This window comes from Anabrus simplex, chromosome 14 (assembly GCF_040414725.1).
Source record: "Anabrus simplex isolate iqAnaSimp1 chromosome 14, ASM4041472v1, whole genome shotgun sequence".
In the NCBI taxonomy this organism is placed as follows: Eukaryota; Metazoa; Arthropoda; class Insecta; order Orthoptera; family Tettigoniidae; genus Anabrus; species Anabrus simplex.
The window spans coordinates 72,019,369-72,042,090 of NC_090278.1; the positions used below are offsets into that span (position 1 = coordinate 72,019,369).

Below are 22,722 nucleotides of genomic sequence, written 5' to 3' on the forward strand. Positions count from 1 at the left end.
TAGAGAAATGTTCTATGCCAACTCACCAAGCACATGTTGGATGACATAATTGCCATACTGGTCCTGGATCAGCTGTTCAGTATGCTGGTGTAATTCCTCCAAGATAGGTGCAGTCTGTTCCATGGTGCAGTGTTCTAGAATGCGTTGAATAACTCGGCACCCATAGGGATGTGTTGAAAGAGAGAACACCTGCAATTCAGAAAACTATATAAAGTACAAAATAAACCTGAACGTAATTAATTTTGCGATGAAGAATTATACCAGGTTCTCCTCAAACTCATCTGTAAACATCTGTCAAGATGACCCAAGGCCGCACTAGATAGACAGACCACAAGGCTCGGACCGTGACGTCACAAGAGTGGCTGGCGTTCAGCATGGCAGTGTACATCCCGCTTCACTGTCACCATGATATTGTTCATTTATTGAACCTTAACGATATAACTGAACACGCCTTCAATTGTGGTTTTATCTAGGTTTGTGTACAACACGAGTTTTATGCGGGGGAGAACCTGGTGGGGAGTATATGTACATTTCTTTATGTAAAATTATGCTGACATCTGTCATTTGTAACAGAACACTGTTTCATGTAAAATATTAAAACATGTACTAGACAAATGCATGATAGCAATTCACAACAATAGTTTGGAACCTTTCTTAGAAATTAGGCTTCAGTTTAAAACTTAACAACATTTCTTAAGGTTTCAGTTTAACATTTTTCTTTTCTTTGCCGATTTATGGGTATCCTTACTTGAGGATTTCTTCTTCTTAGCCACGAGTTTGTCTGCGATAACTTTTCTATAGTTATTCAATAATATATTACAAAAGATATACAGTGAAACCTCGGAATGCGAGTAACTTGGTCTACGAGTGTTTTGCAAGATGCGCAAACATTTTAAACAAATTGTAACTTGATAAGCGAGCGAGGTTCCGCAATATGAGCGCCACGTGTGCCTACGTTTTCCCCTCCCCTGTGCCTTTGTTGAATGGATGAACGCGGTCTTTGGTCCTGTAGCGAAGAAATACCCTTCAGAAAACAATCTGCCACTCAGTCTTGCTGGTTATGGACAATGCCACCTGCTCATCCTCCAGGTCTCGAGTTCTTGAGGACGACTTACTGGAGGAATTCAAGTTCGTTAAGGGTAAGTTCCTTCCTCCCAACACTACTCCAGCCTATGGATCAGAAAGTCATTTCGAACTTCAAGAAGCTATACACCAAAGGGATGCTTCGAAGTGACCGAAGGAAGAAACCTCCGTGAGTTTGGGAGAAATCATTTCCCCATCGTGAACTGCCTGAAGATCATCGATAAAGCCGGGGATGAAGTTACCAAGAGAACTGTCACTTCCACTTGGGGAAAGCTGTGGCCTGACTGTATTCTTGGACGTAACTTTGAGGGGATTGTTGGTGACAATGAGCCGCTGATTATTGATGAAATTGTGTCCTTAGGGAAGACTATGGGGCTGGAGGTGAATGACGTGGACATTCAGGAGCTGGTGGAAGAACATAGCCAGGAACTGACCACCAACGAACTGATGGACCTGCATCGCAAACAACAGGAGGAGGTTATGGAGGAGATCTTGTCCGGGGAAGAGGAGGAGGTCAATGGAATCCCTCACTTCAACTGAGATTCAGGAGAAGTGCAAAATGTGGGAAACGGTGTGCAAAATTTTGTAGAGAAACACCACCCAAATCAGGCTGTAGCAGTGCGAGCGATGAATCACTTCAATGACAATGCAATGTCACATGTTGGGGAAATCCTCAAAAAGAGGCAAAAGCGACAGTCATTGGACAGGTTCCTCGTTAAAGTTGCACGAAAAAAATTAATTCCAGTGAGCGAACAGATAGCAGTGATTCTGTTCGTGAAATTCGTGCTACACAGTAACTCTTCTCATGTCGTCTCTCGTCTCCCTCGTACCAGCAATGATTCTATGGTAAGGTAAAGTGCACTTTAATTTGTTTTATGTAATATTTTGTTTTAGAAATGGTATGCGAATAAATATTTTTCTGTTGTGGACGAATCATCCGCGTTTCAATAGTTTCTTATGGGAAAACTTGGTTTGATATACGAGCGCTTTGGATTACAAGCATGTTGCCGGAACGAATTATGCTCGCAATCCAAGGTTCCACTGTATATACATTTGTCAATGAAATCTTTAAAACTACTACTACAATCTCTGCATGTTTCAAACATGACGTTTTCATTTTCTAGAACATATTCGACAAGCAAAATCAGAATGTTTCTCTGAGAATTCCTATGTAAAGACATCGATTGAAATTTACCACTTAAAGTACACTAAATAATTTAAATTGTGTGATCAAAATGCTAACAATAAAATCTGCTCGATATTTCAAAGCAGCACCCCTGTCGATTATATTGAAATAATAAAGGTCCTCTAGCTTTAACATTATCATTATTTAACAATAAAACATCTTGACATCTTACACATGTACAATTTTCCATAATTATTATACAAATAAATTCACTAATATAAACTAGTTCTAACAAAATGTTTCAGACACAATAACAGCATTTAACTCAAATGCCACATTTCCAGAAGGTGAAATGTCTGTAGATTTGACGCTTTTACAATCTGAGCTCTTGCAATCCACATACTTATTTAACCTTGTGGCCGTTTTTTTTTTTTTAGGAAGAAGCACTTTGACAGATGCAAATTTACTGATACTATTAATGGAATGCATATAGTCCCCTTAGCCCTGCAGCCTAATACGGTGTCGGGGACGAAGTGAGATGATATTTTACACCATGTTTTTACGACCGGATGCCCTTCCCGATGCAAACCTCAGTTGAGAAGATAATGAATATGAAATGAATAATGCTGAATGAAACTGGGTAAGGAAGTGGAAGGAATCGGCTGTGGTTTATGAATAGGAACTGTCCCAACATTTGCTTGGGAGTGCAAAAGGGAAACCACAAAAAAACATTCTCATGACAGCTGATGGTGGGGTTCGAACCCATTCGCCTGCTGAGTGCAGAGCTTGGCTCCATAGACGTAGCATGTTAATACGCGCGGCTACTCCACTCGTTGATGCTATCACTGAAATATAGTATAATATTTTTGATCCAAGAACTGGTATTATTTTTATCAAAATAATTTACTTTGGGGAAAAAATAATTTATCTGAGGAAGAGATGACAATTCCGCATGAGACTACTTTGTCTCGCACTTTCTTGTAGTTCAGCATCGCCACTTAGATATTCTCCATCTTCATTATCTTCTTCCACCACTGAAGAATTATTTCTAGAAACACAGCTCTGCTTTTAAAATCTTCATTCTCCAGCATCACTATTTATGAGGAAACATTCAATTTCTTCGTCAACAAGAGATGAATGTATACTTTAAGATGCCATGATGGCTACACGTTAGCAGGAAAGATGTTTCACTCCAACGAAGCTGAAATAACACCAGATCGCTTTCAAAACACATGAAATGGAGTAGTATATCTACAGTACAGAACTTCTTTGAGCATTTCCACGGAATCTCAAAGGATGACACTATATCGCGTTCATTTGTGAAATCGGTGAAGTACACCCTGCACCAAAACATATGTATACGTCGCCATATCACCATTAGATAGTTGCTCAATTAAAGGTAATCGCATAGGGTGGGTGGGCCTGGAACCAGCCCTTATAACCAGGTAAAATTGCCTGACGTGGTCGGAATTGAACGCGGGCCCTCTGGATGAAAGGCAGGCATGTTAGACCGCGAAACTGCATTAATTACCGGTACACGAGTTCAAAATCTCGATACTTTATATTTAATTTTACAGGGGAATCTTCGTTAGTTTCCTGTGAAAACTTCTTTCAGTTCAGCAACTGTCAACTTTGATTAACCAAACTCTTTGAAAAATCTAATAATGCCAAGCCAAACGACAATCGACCACAAGTAGTTTTTAATTCTCTCATCTAATAAAATAGAGCACATTAGATACAAAAGTGCCCAACTTGATGGCAAAATCCCTTTTTTCTTAATCTTTCATTGTCATTTGGTCTCCGGTATACTGTTCGGAGTCAGTTTCTGGAAATCTTGTAAGTTACCGCATAAATTAGGCCTGCATCGACTTTTAAAGGTTATGTTGAACTCGAAAACATGGTTTCGAATGTAAGTATCGATTCTCAAAAGTTCTCGAAGGCATTATATTCAATTCTGCTCGTCACTAATCTAATCAAATTGGAAAGAGAAAAAAATACCATCAAAACTTCAGAAATTATGGTTATTCGTGACCCTGAGGTCATCTGGAAAGCACACTCGCTGCACATGTCAGTACGAGTTGGAAATGATACAAACCATTAAAATGTAATGTGCGCAAGTAAGACGACTGCGGTATTTGGCATTTTTACACGAAAACGTGAAATTCTCAGTCTTACATTAGGACCAAAACAGTAATAGGCAATTCCAAGACCTCCGATGGCTTTCTTTTATAATGAAAGGTGCAACATCTGTTCTGGCCTCGCTACATAATCGTATACGATAATATTAAAATACTAAATTTGTGTTAAGAATGAGCACTTTCGATTTCTGCCTGAAAGCCCAGTTACCCTTCAGTGCCCTGAGGAAAGGGCCGAAAACCTGTTCGGCAGTACGATCGGGAAGAAAAAAAAAAAAAAATCTAACCCTGGACATAATGTGGATGTTTTATAAGTGCGAACATTTGATGAAACTCGTTCCATCTTAACATAGAGCTGTCGAAATGCGCCGTGTCTCCTTACAATTGTTGTGGCCACTCTCTGCTTTATGATTTCCGAGATTCTCTAAACAATAACACCCGCATGCGATGCTAAGATGGTCCCTTATGCAAGTTCACCGCCGATTGCTTTTCCAGTACCTACACTACTTGCGTAGTTATCGCAGTGACAAGGCATTAACGCCAAGATCCGTAAGTATGCCATAGGCGTCCTTTCGTTAGATAAAGTTTATTAAAAAAAGATTGATCGGGGATTTAGCGTTGATGGGACTGAAATTTCTGGACGGTTGATCCGGGATTTTTACAACGTGATTTAATTAAGATGTTCGCGGGACCACGCAATTTGAACGCATATTCCGGGAAAACGTACCTTCCGGGAACAGATAATCGAGGTTCCACTGTACTGTCCAAATCGTGCTTTTAATTTGTTAGTTTGAAATTTCCCTAACAATACATACTTGAATCCTAAACTTGTTTTCAAGAAATGTATTAATTCCAAAATAGTTTTTATAGTGTGAACTAAGGCCCTGTTTTTTGTTGATCTCCCCTTGTACATACAGATTATCCCACCTAATTAACCATGGTAAAACTTGCGCAGAAATAAAACATTGTTTTGCAATGAGGGTCATTAAGCATGCTTTCAAAGGCAATAGATTTAACATTAACAACCTTCCACCAATGAAGAATTATTTCTAGAAACACAGCTCTGCTTTTAAAATTATTTATATTTTTTATTTTATCAAAGTGTTTTTAAGCTGAGACATTTTTCTCATCAAACAGCTTAGAACAAAGGTTTACATTTTGTCGCTCTAAAGAAGTTGGGTATAACACTTTTTGGTTCAGAGCAGGAGCAAGCTCAACTACATTATTCTCTTCTCCTTTGTACTACACTAGCAAAAACATTTTTTGTCTAACTCAGAGCTGTCAAAGTCAGGAAACATGAAAGTTTGTATGTTATCAGCTTGATTAAGCTAGGTATTTCTTAAGCTTTTAAATAAACAAACAGAATCGAACATTACAAAGATCTTTTGTGTTTCGTCAAATGGGTTTTGAAAAGTGGATTGTAAATTGCTTTCGCACAGCTTTTCAAACAATTTCCTATTAACACTGTTAATATCAGAAATGATGCATACTACCTTATAACCTATATCTGTTAATACTGTAAGGACTTGCAAAGTTAGTTTTTCTAAGAAATGTGATGTTAGCATGGAAATAAACCAACTTTTTTTTTTTTTTTTAAGAATGAATGACAACTTAAAAGTTTGCACAGTTGTAGCTAATGTAGTGTTATTTGCTCCCCTTTTACTACTAAAAGCAACTCCCTCTACGTTTCCTCCTTTATAGTTAAGCTCAGGTTTCACATAGACAACATCCAACAACAAGTTACAAAATCTTTCATATTCATTTAACAATTTTAGTTTCTTTTTCAAGTAATTCCAATGTGAATCGTCCATACCCTAATTTCCTGTGCCCAGTATTGCAGTAAAAGACTGTAAATGCACAGGGTGAGGCATTGTAAGGAACGTCGACTGTCGTATCTTCTTATACGACCCCGGAAACGTGAAAAATATTGAAGCGAACCGCGTTATTGGTATACAGGAGTAAGACACTTTTTCTGCAAAGGTTAAATTTAACTGTTCCTTGCAAAATTTTAATTTATCAGTAATGATACACTTATCAACTTCACTTTCAGTTTCATCAATTATTTTGTTCACAGTTTCTATTTTGTCGTGGACAGTCACTTTTGAGTCACAAGCAGGACTAAACAGGAAGTCACAGATACTTTTCAAATTTGACCATTTTAATACCTGGCCCCCGTCACCTAATGCATGTATATCAGGGTTATCATTCATGAAAATATAATGTATTATGGCTTCAAAATCAAGAACCTTGTTTAATGTTAAAAAAGTACCAATTTTTGGAATATTTTCCTTCCTCAGTCATATAAATTCTGAAAATACAGAGACTTTAGCTGTCAAAATTGACAAAAACTTTGTCAAAATCTAATTTACATTTAATACTGAAATTACCCTTAACGTCCTTGATCCTGTCATCTTCCTCAGCTTTCTTTCTTTCTTTCTTTCTTTCTTTCTTCATTCTTCTTCTTCTTCTTCCTCCCATTTTTCAATTTCTTCTTGTCTTTGAATAAGAGTTTTCCTCGGTGTTGGAAGATTTTTAGACAGATTGGCAAACATATTTGTGGGAATAGCGTTGTTTCAGAATTTTAAATGGTTACGTTTTACAACTCATCAGGTCTTTTGTCAGAATCCTCTCTAATTATGAAACGTCTGTCAAAGTATTTTATGCACACAACTGAGCTTGCTGAAGGGACAAATTCGGTTCGATGGATGGCTAAGATCCACTTGAGTTTCTGAACCAGGTCAGTAGGAAATTCACTATGTTCACACACGTTTAAATCATTCAACACATTGATAGCCTCACTGCTGCAAGGTTCAAATCAGCCTACAAGTCCCTGGCGAGAAGTGAATCGGCATGTCTATCTAGTTGGCTCTGGATGATCCCCATCAACGAGTGTTGAAGCCCGCCTTTCTAATGAAGCTGAGATGCAGAATCTAGCACATTTACTTATTTATCTATTTATTCAGGATCAGCAACAGCATAATGCCGAATTACAAAGATCCGACCTATATACAATAGATATTAATCTAAAATGAAAGATATATAAATATTTACAAAGGACACAAATATACGCAATAAAAACTGCACAATCATATATAACACATATTTACATAAACAGCAATATTAACAAAGAAAAATACATTTACAGTAAATACAGGAGCAGAACAGGAAAGAACAAGAAGAAAAATTAAGTTATATGAGAAATATCATGACAGAAGGAAGGAAACGTTACGAAGATGTTTAGGTTCTTGTTGATAGATAATGTATTAAACATTGCTGGAATACGTACAGAAAGGGACCTATGAGTGAGAGAAAGACAGGAGTAAGCAATATGGAATAGGGTCTTCATTCTGGTACTACGGGATGGGACGTGGAGGGGGAATAAGAAAGCTAAATATGGAGACCTAAATAGACCATTAGCTGCTTTGTATAGCAGCTTTAGGTCGGCTACTTTCCTCCGAGTAGAAAGAGTCAGTTTCCCATAGTGCTTAGGTTACGACATGCAAGGACCCTGGCTCTGACGATAGCACAGAAAAAAGATTGTACACAGTCAAGGTGGCTGAGGTTTGAAGAAGCAGAAATGGACCAGACTGGAGAGGCGTATTCAACAATAGGTAAGATACAGGAAACGTAGAATGCTCTGAGAGCATTTACATCTGTGATGTCAGAAAACCTGTAGAGTAAACCAAGGAGTGGGGGCTAAGAAGACATGGGATTGATAATCTACCTGAAAATGGCAGAGTAAGAAGGATGTGGAGATTGTCCTTGTCCTTTGGTATTTTCATGCTCATCCTTGTCTCCTCTTTACGTTGCCTACTTTCCTCACTGACATATCGTGTTCACTTCCTTGTTTCTATCCTATAAACTACTCAAAATATTCTACAGTGTATCTACCACGTTAATATACCATCTAGACAGCATAAAATTTGGGTGCAAGTCCAGAGGAGAACCACATTCTTAGCTAGTCCATCTCACATAATAAATTATTATTATTATTATTATTATTATTATTATTATTATTATTGGTGGACAATGAATGAACTATCCATCAAAAGAGTACAGAAGATTAAGTCAGAAGAACACAGTGAAATATCACTTTCTCCAGCAATTTGACTAATTTCACACATCACAAAACGAGACACATGGATCCAGCAACATTTCTCTTGAGATCATTCAAAACGGAGGCTTACCTCTGAAAACCAGGTTCTTCTCCCTGATCCTCCTAAAATGGGAAACCCAAAAGTCCCTCCTGACCATTAACATCTTCAAAAAAAGGCCACTGAAGCATCTCAGATGATTACTGTGGCATACCCTGATCTCCAGGGCTGGTACAATCTTTGCTAGAATTCTGTTGAATCGTCTCAGACAGACTGAGAAGGTACTTCCCAAATGTCAGGGTGGATTTCATCTCCCCACAGGCACAGTTGACATGACCTGTTTGAGACGACAGGGGAAGGGCAGAGAACAACGAAAGTTCTATGATCTGGAAAAGGCCTTTGGCATGGTGCCTAGAGAAACAATATGGATGGTTTTAAGATGGTTTGGCTGCCTTGAACATTTTGGTGGATTCTTCCAAGCACTCCATGATATGTTTTGACAGGTACTGTACCAGAATGAAACATCAGAATAACAATTCCTGATCACTAGGCTTAAACAAAATTGTGTACTTGCACCAACACACTTTGTCCTATGAAAAATCATCTGCGAACAACACAGGTAAGTACAGATTTGACGGAGGACCATTTAATGAAATCCAACTGCGATCAGAAAGGCTTACGAGTCTTGCCCATGTAACTGAACTGCAACACACAGACGAAAGTCCTTCTCCAGCTCATACAGTTGATGAGCTGCAACTGTCAGTGAACTGTTTCAGTGGGGCATATGCACGATTTGGCCACATTTGACCAAAAACAGATCTCTTCACAGTCAGCTCCTGGAACAAGTAGATCACTTGTGGAGAACAATATGTGCTGCCCATGTACTTTTCGGATGTCACACACTGGAACTTCCTGAATAAAGATCTACAATTACACACCAAACTGATGGTGTATCGAGCACTTGTCACCTCACCATGCTCTTTGGACGTGAACCTGGACACTATATCGCGGTATCAGGAAACTAGCACACTTCCACCACCACAAGCTCATATCCATTACAAACATCAAATATGATGACTACCAGTATATACCAAACACAACAGTTCTAGAGAGGGCAAAGGTGAACATTATAGAGAATACCATTGTTGGTCAATTGAAATGGGCTGGGCATGTCTTGCATACGAGGGACGACATACTTCCTCGACTAACCCATCATAATGAACTTGGTACATGTTCAAGATCTCGTCGTGTCCCTCTGAAGTGCTGTAAGGATCGAGTGAAGAAGACCTCGAGGAGCACAAACATCGATCCAAGTACTTGGTGTGCCATTGCCATTTGAAAATCAAAGACAGCAAGGAGGAAACATCAGAGACATAAACTACACCAGGTCCAGGCACATCCTCCACCTTGCATTAAGTTCAATCAATATGGTCACATGTTCATGCCAGGATTGAGCTGCTACTACGAGATCAAAAGATATTTACATACCGCGTGCAGATAATGAAACAATTGCAAGAGAGAAATTAATACTCTGATACAAACATCATCCGATGATGACCACCTTATGGGGACTGCACTCATAAGTATCTTGACTGAAGGACTTTAATGCTTCTCATATAAGCTGATGCCATTCTTACAATCTTGCATTCTCTGGGCAGTAGTTCTCCATGGTAAGTTAGTGATAACACATCTGATCACCCGAACTTTTCATGTCAAAATCCTTGTGACCTTTTGCCATAAACTTTTCCTTGGATAATTAAGTAATTTCAGGTTGTCATATTCTTTCTTCATAATGCGACCACAGAATTGCCAGATATTCTGGTCATAGACTGTCTTGTATTCCAAGTTCATGCATGACAGAACCATCTGTTTGCCTGACTGCCCACGGTATTCGCAACATCCTGCGGTAAGTACCAAAGTGTTCATATAAGGAAATATCTTCATTGGGGTATTCCCATTAATGTGGTTGTAAATAATGGTTACATATCTCTTTATATGGTCATCAGGGTAATGAGGGGTTGTAGAAAGGATGTAAAGGATGGGTATAAAGACCATATTTAGAGTCAGTTCCAGTTATGTGGGGCCCACACCAAGATAACCTGATTCAAGAACTGCAAAATATACAAAGGAAAGCAGCATGATTTGTTCTGTGTGATTTCCACTCAACGAGTAGTGTTCCAAAAATGTTACAGTCCTTGTGATAGGAAGACTCGGGAGTAAGGAGATGAGCTGCTGGACCAAGTGGTATGTTCGAAGTTGTGATTGGGGGGGGGGGAGAGAGAGCATGTTATGACATTAGTACACAAACAAGCTTGAATGGAGTTTTTAAAAGTAAGATCGTAAGGGGAAGATACAGTTGGAATTCAGAACGACACTTTTCAGCAAATATCCCTTTATAGGAAGAGGAATTATGGATTGGAATAAATTCAATAAGTTTCCAACTTCTTTGACAACATGTAAGAAAAGACATGGTAAACAACTACCAGCGAATCTACCACCTGGTAAGTAAAAAGTAAATGAAAACCAGTTTGATGAAGTGGCAGGAATTTTACAACATTTGAAGAAAATATTATATTATTTATTACAGTTGCGTGTTTCCTTGTAACTTATAACTTTTATAACTAGAGTTTGGCAAGAAACGTTCATTCATGTATGAAACCCCGTAGAGCATGACAACTTGAAGTAAGACCCTTGGAACCTAAGCAATATTAAACACTTGTTTCATCAGCTGGACTGACAGAGGGAGGAGGGAGAATAAGAGAGAGTAGACAGTGAATGTACTCTCTCTCTCTCTCACTCCCCCTCCCTTCCTCCCCTTCCGCTATGAACATCTTTGCCTTCAGCACTAGCCAGTATTTTAACGCACGGAAATGGGAACTTGGAATAACTCACTCCTGTCCTTCTGTCCTTAGTCATGCAAGACTTATAGCTTTCTAATCTGTACAGGGGAGTGACCCGTCACTAGCTAGTCAAAGTGAAGATCGTCCAATGTTACGAATAGTGATCACAGGTCAATGCTCACCTAGCTTTCACGGGAGACGTTTCCACTAAGCCAGCATTCAAATGCTCTAGCTCCATGCTTTGCCTGTCACTGCGTACGCTTTCGATACCCTAAGGCCTACACAGCCAGAGCTGCCAGCTCTCATACACTGAGCCTAAGATTTTCGCCGTCATCTTTATTGAATATGATATTTTATCCTATCAGAAGAATATTACAGTAGAACCTCGATAATTCGAAATTGGTTAATTCAAAATCCTGCCTAATTCGAAGAAGGTCTCGTTCCCGGAAACATGAGATACAGTTTTGCATGTTACTTAAATTGTTTAATTCGAAATACGGATAATTCGTAATTCGAAGTACAATGTCGGCCCCATTACCGAAATTTAGATTTTTAATTCGAAACTGCCTGTACATTTTAAAACAGTTGTATGTTTCAGAGTAATTTCAACTCGAAATTTATCCGCGTCATAATAGAACGTGTTCCGGAACATGGAGTGGTACCGTAGCTTTCCACATTTACACTCACTTCGGTGCATCTACAGTGCGCTTCATGATTACTAAGTTGAATGAAATCGGAATTCTTTTGTATTAAAACTTTTAAGGAACGCCGTAATATCATGCAACGGGCAGTGTGCGGGAAAACAAAATCCGCGAGCACTGGCGATGCCGACAGTTGACGAAAAAACAAAACAACAACAACAACAAAAAAGGCGTGGCTCATATAATAAATTCGTAGGCACCGAACAATATTGTCATTGCCGATGAAACTGCATTACTTTATTTTAATGCGAGCGCAAACGATCATATGGTTTTAGAGGAGAAAGTGCCAGCCGGCGAATCTTACTAGTGTGAGGGATGGGGGTCATTGTTGTGCGTTGCAATCGCAATGCACATGGAAGCGAGAAACTTTATCCCCCTGTCATAGGAAAGATCGATAAGCCACAATGTTATTGGCGTCGGGCACTTTCCATGCCAGTACAAAGCATCTAAAAATGCAAACAGTACAGAAATCCAAAAAATAATGCATTTGCATAGGGGAACCAGCATAATTTATCCTCGTCTTTGAATTGTGTGATTTTTTTTCTTTCGTTGCGTGAGGTTATGTTTGTAAGTGATTTACCCAAGTGCATTATTTGAACATTGTAAATGCACCTTGTTGGATACATGTTGGAAATAGTTTTTTTCACATGGCATTTGAAAGGTTTAAACCGTGAATCGAGGTGATTGCATGTATTAATGAGTCTTAGATATCGGGAACTTTCTGTGTAAATACAAGGCATCTAAAATGCTTACAGTATAGTAATTCAATGAATAAAGTACTTGCACATGGGAGCCAGCATAGATTTCTCGTCTTTGAATCGTGCTTTTTTTTTTTTCTTGCTCTCTTTCTTTCTTTCGTTGCGTGAGGTTATGTTTGCCAGTGAGATATCCAAGTGCATTATTTGAATACTGTAAATGCACCTTCTTGGATACATTTTGGAAATAGTTCTTTTTTCATGGCATTTGAAAGGTATAAACTGTGAATCAAGGTTAACTGCATGCAGTAACGGGCCTTTGAATATTTTGTAACGCAGCGAGGGTTGTTACTTCTGAATTGCGAATTGGCGGTTAATTCAAAATCATGTAATTCGAAGTCCGATTTTTGAGTCCCAACGACTTCGAATTAACGAGGTTTTACTGTATCTCCATGTGTTAAAGTAATGGCAAGTGCTAAAACCAAACTTGTGTATAGCAGAAAGAGACAAGCACGTTCTTTGTCTACTCTCTCTTATTCTCCCTGCTTTCTCTCTCTCTCTCTCTCACTCACTCCAGCTGACTGAACTAGTGCTTCTAACGCTTGGCTTCTGGGGTCTTACATCAAGCTGTCACGCTCTACATTGTTTCATAATGAGCGAATGTACATTGCAGAAAATATTATGTCTTGCAACAATTTCACGGATTTTCAAGAAGTTCAGCAGAAATGTGCACTCTTATACTGTGTTGAAGAAATAATGTTTGCTGGTATGCCACACCCACACTATTCTCAATGGAACACATACCCTTCCAATAAAAATGCATTTAAAAAAGGCCTACTGGAAATTTTAGCATTAAAATTGGTACAGATATATATATATTCTCTCAGATTAAAAAAAAAAAAAACTTTTAGGTTTTAAATGCCTCTTAGAAGACACACACAAACATCCATTTCCACCCCTAATTCTGATGCTCCTAGCATACAATTAGAGGAAAGATATGCCTGTAACAGCAGCACCAACCAGACAATGCTTATGGTGAATCACATTCAAAGGTGGAGCAGACCAAACATTATAAAGGCATAGAAGCGCCTTTCAGCCTGCTAACAAGCGATGATGGCTTAACTTTTTCTTGTTCTAGTTCTGGTAAACAGACCTGATTCAGGAACAGAGAATTCTTCATTACTTTCACTAACCTGTCCGGAGAAAGCATTGATGATAAACTGCAAAGCATGAGGATCCACACATTCAATGCACTTCTGTACCACGTGGTTCCCGTTCTGATCCTTCACACACTTGAGCACGTGACCGTCCAACTCGCGGACTATCTCCTGTTGCTGCTCTGGGGAGATGGACTCCAGAGCCTTCTGGATCACGCGGCACCCATACATCTGTAGAGCCAGAGGTAGCACATGGCCACGAACCTGTGAAGGACAAACGTATGTCACATATCAGAAGAGAACTCAACCAGCTCATCCCCAATTAACTTTATGGTAAAGATTACATTTCATACAGATATACTCTGACAACAGTTGAAATTTCTTACATACATTTACCATGCAATATCAATTACTTACTGCAACTCTGGTCAAGTGAAATGTTATTGAGGAAAAAAATAATATATATAAGGATGCACAAACAGCTGAAACTGGTTTATACGTCGTTCTGAAGCAAGCAAGGTTTTTATTATAAGTGGCAGCAAAATATCACTGAAATACATATTTTAAAAATTCCGAGCTATATGCACTATTATTCCATTCCATTCTGCAGTAGTACCCGTGTACATAGGGAGGCTCAAACACTAAGGTGACTTAACCAACAGTACACCTACACCACATAACGTGGGAATAAAAATGTATTCATTTTCATGCCAATACAGATGAGTGATCAGAATATCATTAACAGTCTATTTTTCTAGTGGAGTATAACTCATAAAAATCAAAAGCACATATTGCAACTGCTCTTTGGATTGGTTATTGTGAACAATTAGCAAGAAAATATCAATTTTAGAAGAACTTCGAAGGTAAAACAAATAAAAATATGTGTTTTTTATATTGCAAAAGGGAAATAGGTCACAAAAGAAACAGTGTGGCTTTACATTATATTTATGTAATGTTTCATTGTGCATTTATTTTGGTGACCAATATAAGTATCATTTTCATACATTTTTTGGAACTAGGTTCTGTTTAAAGACATTCTCCAGTGAAACAGTGAAAATGAAAATCCACAGCCTGTTTCCACTCATTCGACAGGGTCAGGAATGTAATGTATCAAGCCCCCATCTAGCGGCGAGGATAGGAACTGTGCCAGCTGCTGAAGCCTGTTGCATTCCTCTGGGGCAATTGATTAATGAAAGACAGATGAAATGAAATTATAGTGGAGAGTCTTGCTGGATTGAAAGATGACTCAGAAAAACAGAGTACCTGGAAAATACCTATCCCACCTCCGCTTTGTACAGAACAAATCTTACATGAAGTGACTAGGATCTGAACCATGGAACCCAGCGGTGAGAGACTGGCACACTGTGGCCCAAGCCACGGAGGATCTTCTCCAGTGAAACAGTATCAGGGTGAAAACAGAAAGATCCATTATAGTGCGAGAGTTGTGAATGTACCACTAAAATCTTAGACTAAAATTTCTGGGTGATTTTACTTTCCACTAAGAACTTTTCAAAAATTTTTAAGTAGTCCAAAATTCCCTCCCTTGAATAAAGTACCAACCAGTTTCTACTATACATATAGTGCCCTTTCCCTTGATATATTGCTGTCAAGCTTGAACAAGACATCAAAGACATCGTGATGATGTTTATTCCAAGTTCTTCCAATTGCGACTGGTCTGAGAATAGCCTTACAAACTACATTAAGTAACTGCTGTAATTCTCAGAAGAGAGGCCATACCTTCTGTGCCAGCGTTGTTTTCTGCTCGGGTGTACCAAACTCAAAGAACTTCTGGATGACATAGTTCCCAAAGACATCGGTCATGAGATTATAAGCAGCGGACAAAATCTCGGTGAACACCATCTGTTTCTCAGCCACTGTGGCTCGCTCCAATTTCTGCTGGATGAACCTGGAGCCATGCTGATCCTGTGAGAACTCCACGATGTGATTGACCAAGTCCCGCAGCTGCAGACTGGGGAAGCGATTGTTTCTGTGACATGGAAATATACAACATTCCCTAGAGCAAAGGTATATACAATGGAAAGAATCAACAAAGGTGTAATAATGTTGGTCAAAAGAGAGAAAGGTAGAACTCCTCCTTCCTCATACTTACAGAAGAGGTTGATCTATCGAAAGAGCAGATTCTGAAAATACAAATTTCATCCTCCAAGTTTTCCCATTACATTTTTAGTTTGTCCCTATACCCCCGTCTGAGGATGTGTAATAAGGGCACGCCCAGTAAATACTTCTCACATTCGAACCTCAAGAGAGAAATCATGGCAAACTTCTTTCCTTCGTAATTTACTAAAAGTTAAGAGTTCTATAGTAGATATTCAGACAGAAGTGTTGGATTTTATGGAGAAAGAGGGTATAGAAATTATGGGGTTGAGCGAAGTAAAATGGAAGGGAAAAGGAAAGAAGAGAATGAGGAAAGGATTACACTACACTGGAGTGGTGGCCAAAAGGTAAAAAATGGAGTGGACTCCATTATTTCAAAACAGCTGGAGAAGTATGTGGATATGGTAGAGTACATCAGCGAAAGGATAATGAAAATAAGACTGAGAATGAGGAACGAAGTGAAGGACTTCATACAAGTTTATGCACATCAGAAAGGGAACAAAGAGGAAGATATTGTGGAATTCCTAGAGAAACTAAGGAAGTGATTATAATGGGAGATCTATATGGACAGGTGGGAAAACTGACAAAGAAAGGAAGAAGGAATCAGACCATCTGGATAAGGAAAAAAAGAAAGAAGAAGGAGAGATGCTACTTGAGTTTTGGAGAGGAATGGGCTGATTGAGGCAACGCATGGTTTCATAAGATGATGATGCTTGTTGTTTCACGGGGGCTAACATCTAGGTCATCGGCCCCTAATGGTACAAAATGAGACGAAATGTAATGACAAATTAAAAGTCCAAAATCCTCCATTGACTAGAACTCAAAATGTGAGGACGAAGAATGAATGGATGGATATGAATTTAAAACAATCAGTGGATCTGACCCGCAATGCCCCACATTCCCAGAAACTAGCGTTAAACAATAGTATTACTGACCAAAGGACTGCTTCTAAAGCACATTGCTGAATCGATGATGCTTGTAGTCTAAAGCGGTCCAAAATCCAGGTCATCGGCCCCTCATAATGATACTTATTGCTAGGAAAGTAGAACCATGGTATTTGACATGTTGCGGTACCAATCAAAAGTAGCGTACTCGCAGTATTCCACACATTATGGTACTACTCACAGGTAACACATGTAACATAGAACTATAGTGTATGTAATTATACAAAGTAATAGTTCTCTACCACATTCGTCCCTGATTCATCTGATGACCTATTGTTACTTCTCATGCACACACAGTGTGATAGAACATCTTATTGGAGCTTAATGGTGTCATCAGCTCCTGCTTGGAATGCTAGCAATGTGCCAGCATACTGTGAGCCATTTGGTGAGCATACCACTTACAGCAAAAAACAGTTAGCATTCTTAAATTCAAACCCCCATTACTGTAGAAGTCTTCCTCGCAAACAGTCAAGATTTCCTTCTGAAGACGCAGAGCAAAGTTCTCTGAGAAACTTAACCCGCGAGTGGTCGCTAGCCGAAATGCAACGTGAGTGGTCGTGCGTGAGACTTTCCCACACATTAAAATAAATGACATTTTTCACAGTTTTGTGGGGCGTAAGGCTGAAATTTACAACTGAAATGAAACGCAAGTTCTACCTTATATATTTTAGATAAATGAAATGAAATAACATATGGCTTTTAGTGCCGGGAGTGTCCGAGGACAAGTTTGGCTCGCCAGATGCAGGTCTTTCGATTTGACACCCTCAGGCGACCTGCGCATCGTGATGAGGATGAAATGATGGTGAAGACGACACACCAGCCTCCGCGCCAGCAAAATTAACCAATTACGGTTAAAATTCCTGATCCTGCCGGGAATCGAACCCGGAACCCCTGTGACCAAAGACCAGCACGCTAACCATTTAGCCATGGAGCCGGACATATTTTAGATAAAAATGAAATTATTACCCGTTTATTAAAGACACAAATTACTACTTAAAATATCATTTACAATGTATATAAAAATAACTTCTGTCCTGAAGTTGTAAAAAATAAAATCTCACACATGCATTATATGTAGTGATATTTAGTGAAAAGGAAGGTTTCTGAACACAATAACATTTTCAAAAACAAGAAGTGCTCATAATACAAATACTAACACGTACAACAGGAGTAAGTTTACCGCTCCACTTCAACATAACACCAACGTCATTAGTCGCGCAATGAGAGAAACTCTCACGCAGCACGCACGGACACATAGGAACCTTTGTTCTGACTAGGGGAGGGGGTGCTTACTCTTCAAATGTGAATCGCTCTACGCATGACAGTGATAAACACAGCTAGAAGAGGGAACAGTCACCTCCCTTTCATCACTGTGAAGTACTGTAATATCACAATAAACAATAATGTGAGAGAAAATCTCATAAAGTGACCACTCGTGGGTTAAGGAATTTTACTTTGTTTTCTTGACACAACATAAACCCAAAAGCCCATATAACACATGTCTACAAGTATGGGTTGTAACAGCATCAATGTTAACAGGAAAGAACAAGTTTATCCTAAGCTGATAAAAGAGGAAGGTGGAGAGTTGATAACATATCCAGAAGAAATAAAGAGAAAACGGAAGGAGAACTGAATGTGAGAAATTGTGTAGAGGAGACTGTAGTAATATGGTGTGATGACTCAACAACAGAAGATGATATAACAATGTTAGAGGTGGAATTAGCAGTCCGTAAAATGAAAATGGGGAAACCACCATGAATGGATGAAATTAATGTGGAAGCTGCTGGACCTGTTGAACTACAATGGGTGTACAGATTGTTTAAGTGCATTTGGAAGCAGAAATGTGTGACAGAAGACTGGGGAAAGGTATGACATTCATAAATATAACAAGGGGGAAGGTTTGGGAGACCATAGTCAAAAAGAGACTGGGTACACTAACTGTAAAAATGGTGCACACAATGTACAACTGTGTCAGCAGCAAACAGACTACAGTTGAAAGATGGAATGGTTTAGATAAAAAACTGGACTAAGACAGGGGAGTGGGCTGTCACCTCATTTATTTCTAAGGATTATTGGCAAAATTGTAAAGGAAACATATGGGAATAGGGAAGTGAAGTTATTACTATTTGCAGATGATATTGTGGTCTGGGAAACAAACAGCAAAGAAGTACAAGAACAACTTTACGAACTGATTGAGAACATTCAAAAGCATGGTATAAAAATCAGCGCAGAATAATAATAATAATGTTGTATGGCCTCAGCTACCGTATGCAGACAGTTTAATGTGATGCCATCTGGCTGTCCGCTTGTCAACTTCGACGTTCCATTTTACTCCAAGCCTACTATATGGCAGAGTGAAACGAATCTTTCTTGGGCATCTATGGCGGAGTTTTAATGAATTTTGTAGGTAAACACCAAAGACCTTCAGCATGTGAACATCGTATTGTCGAATTGAATTTCTTCCGCCCTTCAAAAAGCCGACAACCTCTGCCTGGTTTGAACCCGCCATCTTGGGATCCGGAGGCAGACACTCTATCACTGATCCACAGAGAAAAGCAAGACCATGGTGATATCAACAGGAGAAAGGAAAGCGAAAGGCATTGTAAAATTTGGTGGTCGAAGCCTCGAAATAGTTGACAGTTTTAAATACCTAGGGAGTGAATTAATGCAGAATACAATGCTAGACATGGAGATTAGCAAGAGGGTGTAACAGAGCAATGCATTCTACCAGAGTGTAAAAGACCTTGTCTGGAATAAGGAAGTGTACAGAGATAATGTACAAAATGTATTATGCATCCAATGCAGCTCAGACCTAGACAGTTTCAAGTAGGTAGGCGACTAGAATTCCAGCCAGTGAAATGAAATTCCTAAGAGGTATGATAGGAAAGACAGATTTAGAAACAAAGATGTAAGGAAGGTCAGAATGAAAAACCTAAATGAGAGAACTGATGGGACTAAACCAAGATGGTCTGGACATGTAAAGAGGATGGAGAAGGAAAGAATACCAAAACATGATGGAGATGAAGTTGGAGGAAAAGAGAGAGAGAGGGAGACATAGAACAAGGTGGACTGATTCAATAAAGAGGAGTGCAAGAAGAAGAAGAAGAAGAAGAAGAAGAAACTTGGACTGGGACAAAGTGATGGAAGAGGAATGGTGGAAGGAGAGAGGAAGGTGGAGAAGTGCCATAAATGCCCCGACCTGGCAGGAGCTGGATATGGGGAGACGAGGAAAAGGAGGATTAAATATATCACACATATTTTTCCTGTCTTCATCCAGCTCTCTTCTTATCCAAATTCAAGACTTCCCCAATCAAATTTGCGTCTTTGCATGTTTGACCCCATCTCTGCTTTCTGTTGCTCTCTTCCCAAGAGCATCTTCCTGTGTGTATTCCTTTTTATGTTCGTATCTTTCTATAGGCTACATGACTTGATAATACCACACATGTAATCCACAAAATAATAGTCCATAATCCCTGAAATCAACACATGCTACCCATCTTGAGCTTTACTTATACCTAACTTTCCGAGTCTACCACAGTGCTACAGTAACCTTCAGGCTATTCCTTTTGTGGGAAGGAGAGATCCTGCAGATAAATCACAAATTAAACCTTACAGTGTTAAGGCATGTTATAAATTTCATAATGAACTTTCAAGTAGAAAGATAAAACTGAAACGCGAATGTCTTCATTAAAATATAGATCACAACAAAACAGGCTTCTACAGCATATTCCAGTCTGTTAAGTATTAAAACATATTCTAGAGCAGAAAAGCATATTTTTTGTATAGCTGTCCGATGAACGAGACCTGCAATGTCTCATACTGCTTACTTTCACTCAAGACTGAGACCAGACTGATTGGCATGCATGTAGCCTCTTAGGAGCAAAAGACTAAAACTTACCTGAAATCTTCCAGGAGTCTACTTCTTCCCGGAGGTTTGTCTGTGCCAGGTGCCAGCCCCGTACCAGGTCGTGCCCCTGTATTACTGAGTTTGGTAAAGAGAGAATTGGATGACCCAAACATGCCATTGCTGGTCAGGCCAGTCACATTGGTGACACCTCCATTACGGAACTTGGCCGCTTCCGCGCCAGGCGCTGCGGACAGAACGCTGCGTCCGCTACCTCCAAGCGCTCCGAGCTGCAGTCCTGTCGATCCACTCAGTGTAGGAGGTGGGGTGAGGGAGCCTGATGCAAGCCCCAGAGGGCTGGGAGAGGCAGTCACTGTACCTAAGAGAAAATGTCAGATTAATATGCTGCCATCCTCCCTGCTGAGTTACCTGCAGTCAGTTTTACACGTACTGCATAACTGCCAACTTTTATAAATAAAAAATAGGACAAATTTTTAGGTCTTGGATTTCATCTCGTATACTGCGCCATGGTCAGGGTGGAAGAAAAAAAAAAGACAGTAAAAAGGCATACATATCCAGAGTTACAATGCGAATTGTCCATTAAATTTAAAATCTTAAACTAAGAAAACAAAAATTTTTACAAGAAAATGTATCTAATCATTCTCATGTATGACACATACATTTGAATAATAATATTTATATCACACCAACACATGCAACAAAATGCATAATAGTTTCCTTTATTAGACTGTAAAATGAATGGAAATGTTATTTTTTTAGGTATCTCTGAACAATTGGAGATAATGTTTGTTATGAATGGGCGAGTTGGCCGTGCAGTTAGGAGCGCGCAGCTGTGAGCTTGCATCCGGGAGATAGTGGGTTCGAACTCCACAGTTGGCAGCCCTGAAGATGGTTTTCTGTGGTTCCCCATTTCCACACCAGGCAAATGCTGGGGCTGTAAGCCCATTCCTAGGCCTTTCAGATCCCATCGTCGCCATAAGACCTATCTGTGTCGGTGCAACGTAAAACAAATAGCAAAAAAAAAAGTTGTGTGTTATAGCCATAACGTGAAGAAAGTGCCACGACAAAACTCCATGAAATACATTCAGCTCATTAAAACTATGAACTAAGAATGAACACAAATGACTGAAATACGCCGAACTACCACATATAAAACAAATCAGTATATCTCATACATAAATGACTTCGATAGGGCGAAAAGCACAGAACCACAAGAAAAAGCACGTGACCTACAACTCCAATGAAACTACGCACAGAAACGATGTTAACAGCGCAAAAACCACACAATAACAAACTCATTCTTTCACAGTACAATTGACGAACTTCATTGATTGGGTGGACCATAAACCTAACACTGTTTCTTAATTTTCTTCATTCTTTCATCCCAATTAACTGAGTTGCTAGCGCACGCTAGCCTTTCTTGCTTATAAGAAGGCTTCAAAGTTAAAAACTTCGGTATTGTTCCGTAATGAACTGAGAATCACAATAGTAAAAGTGAGTTTAAGGGTTTCACCTTTCCAATACAATACAGTAAAACCCTGTTAATTTGAAGTCGTTGGGACGCAAAAATCGGACTTCGAATGATGTGATTTCGAATTAACTGCCAACTCATAGTTTAGATATGCCAAACCTTGCCGCGTCACAAAATATTCTTAAGACCTGTTACTGCATGCAGTTAATCTTGATACACAGTTTGACCCTTAGGGGTCTAATGTCGGACTCAGTCCGACATCGTTAATTTTCAGTTCCAGTCCTATGTCGGACCTAGTCCGACACAACTTTAAGGTATGCTGGAGCAGAAATGGCGCCGAGCTTTATGCAGTATACAGCTTTGGCATTTCTCTCTTGCCTACTGCTATTTGCTGTTCATTCCTTTAAGCTGAATTGTGATTTCTTAGGAGATAGTTCCTCACTGTCACAGCTGTGTTTACTTTTGTTATCAACATGGCATCCACCAGCCGCGGCAT

The 22,722-nt window shown here is 39.3% G+C and overlaps 1 protein-coding gene across 2 annotated transcripts in view; it reads right to left on the bottom strand.

Annotated features, from left to right (window-relative positions):
- The window catches only part of pum (pumilio), a 978,781-nt gene that overhangs the window by 13,134 nt on the left and 942,925 nt on the right, over window positions 1-22,722 (bottom strand). For both annotated transcript variants that reach the window (XM_067158497.2, XM_067158496.2), the window contains exons 16-19: window positions 20,789-21,113; window positions 15,569-15,818; window positions 13,868-14,095; window positions 27-189 (exon numbers count right to left, since the gene is read on the bottom strand). In XM_067158497.2, the coding sequence (XP_067014598.1) occupies window positions 27-189; window positions 13,868-14,095; window positions 15,569-15,818; window positions 20,789-21,113 (966 nt within the window). The remainder of the gene's footprint in view (window positions 1-26; window positions 190-13,867; window positions 14,096-15,568; window positions 15,819-20,788; window positions 21,114-22,722) is intronic.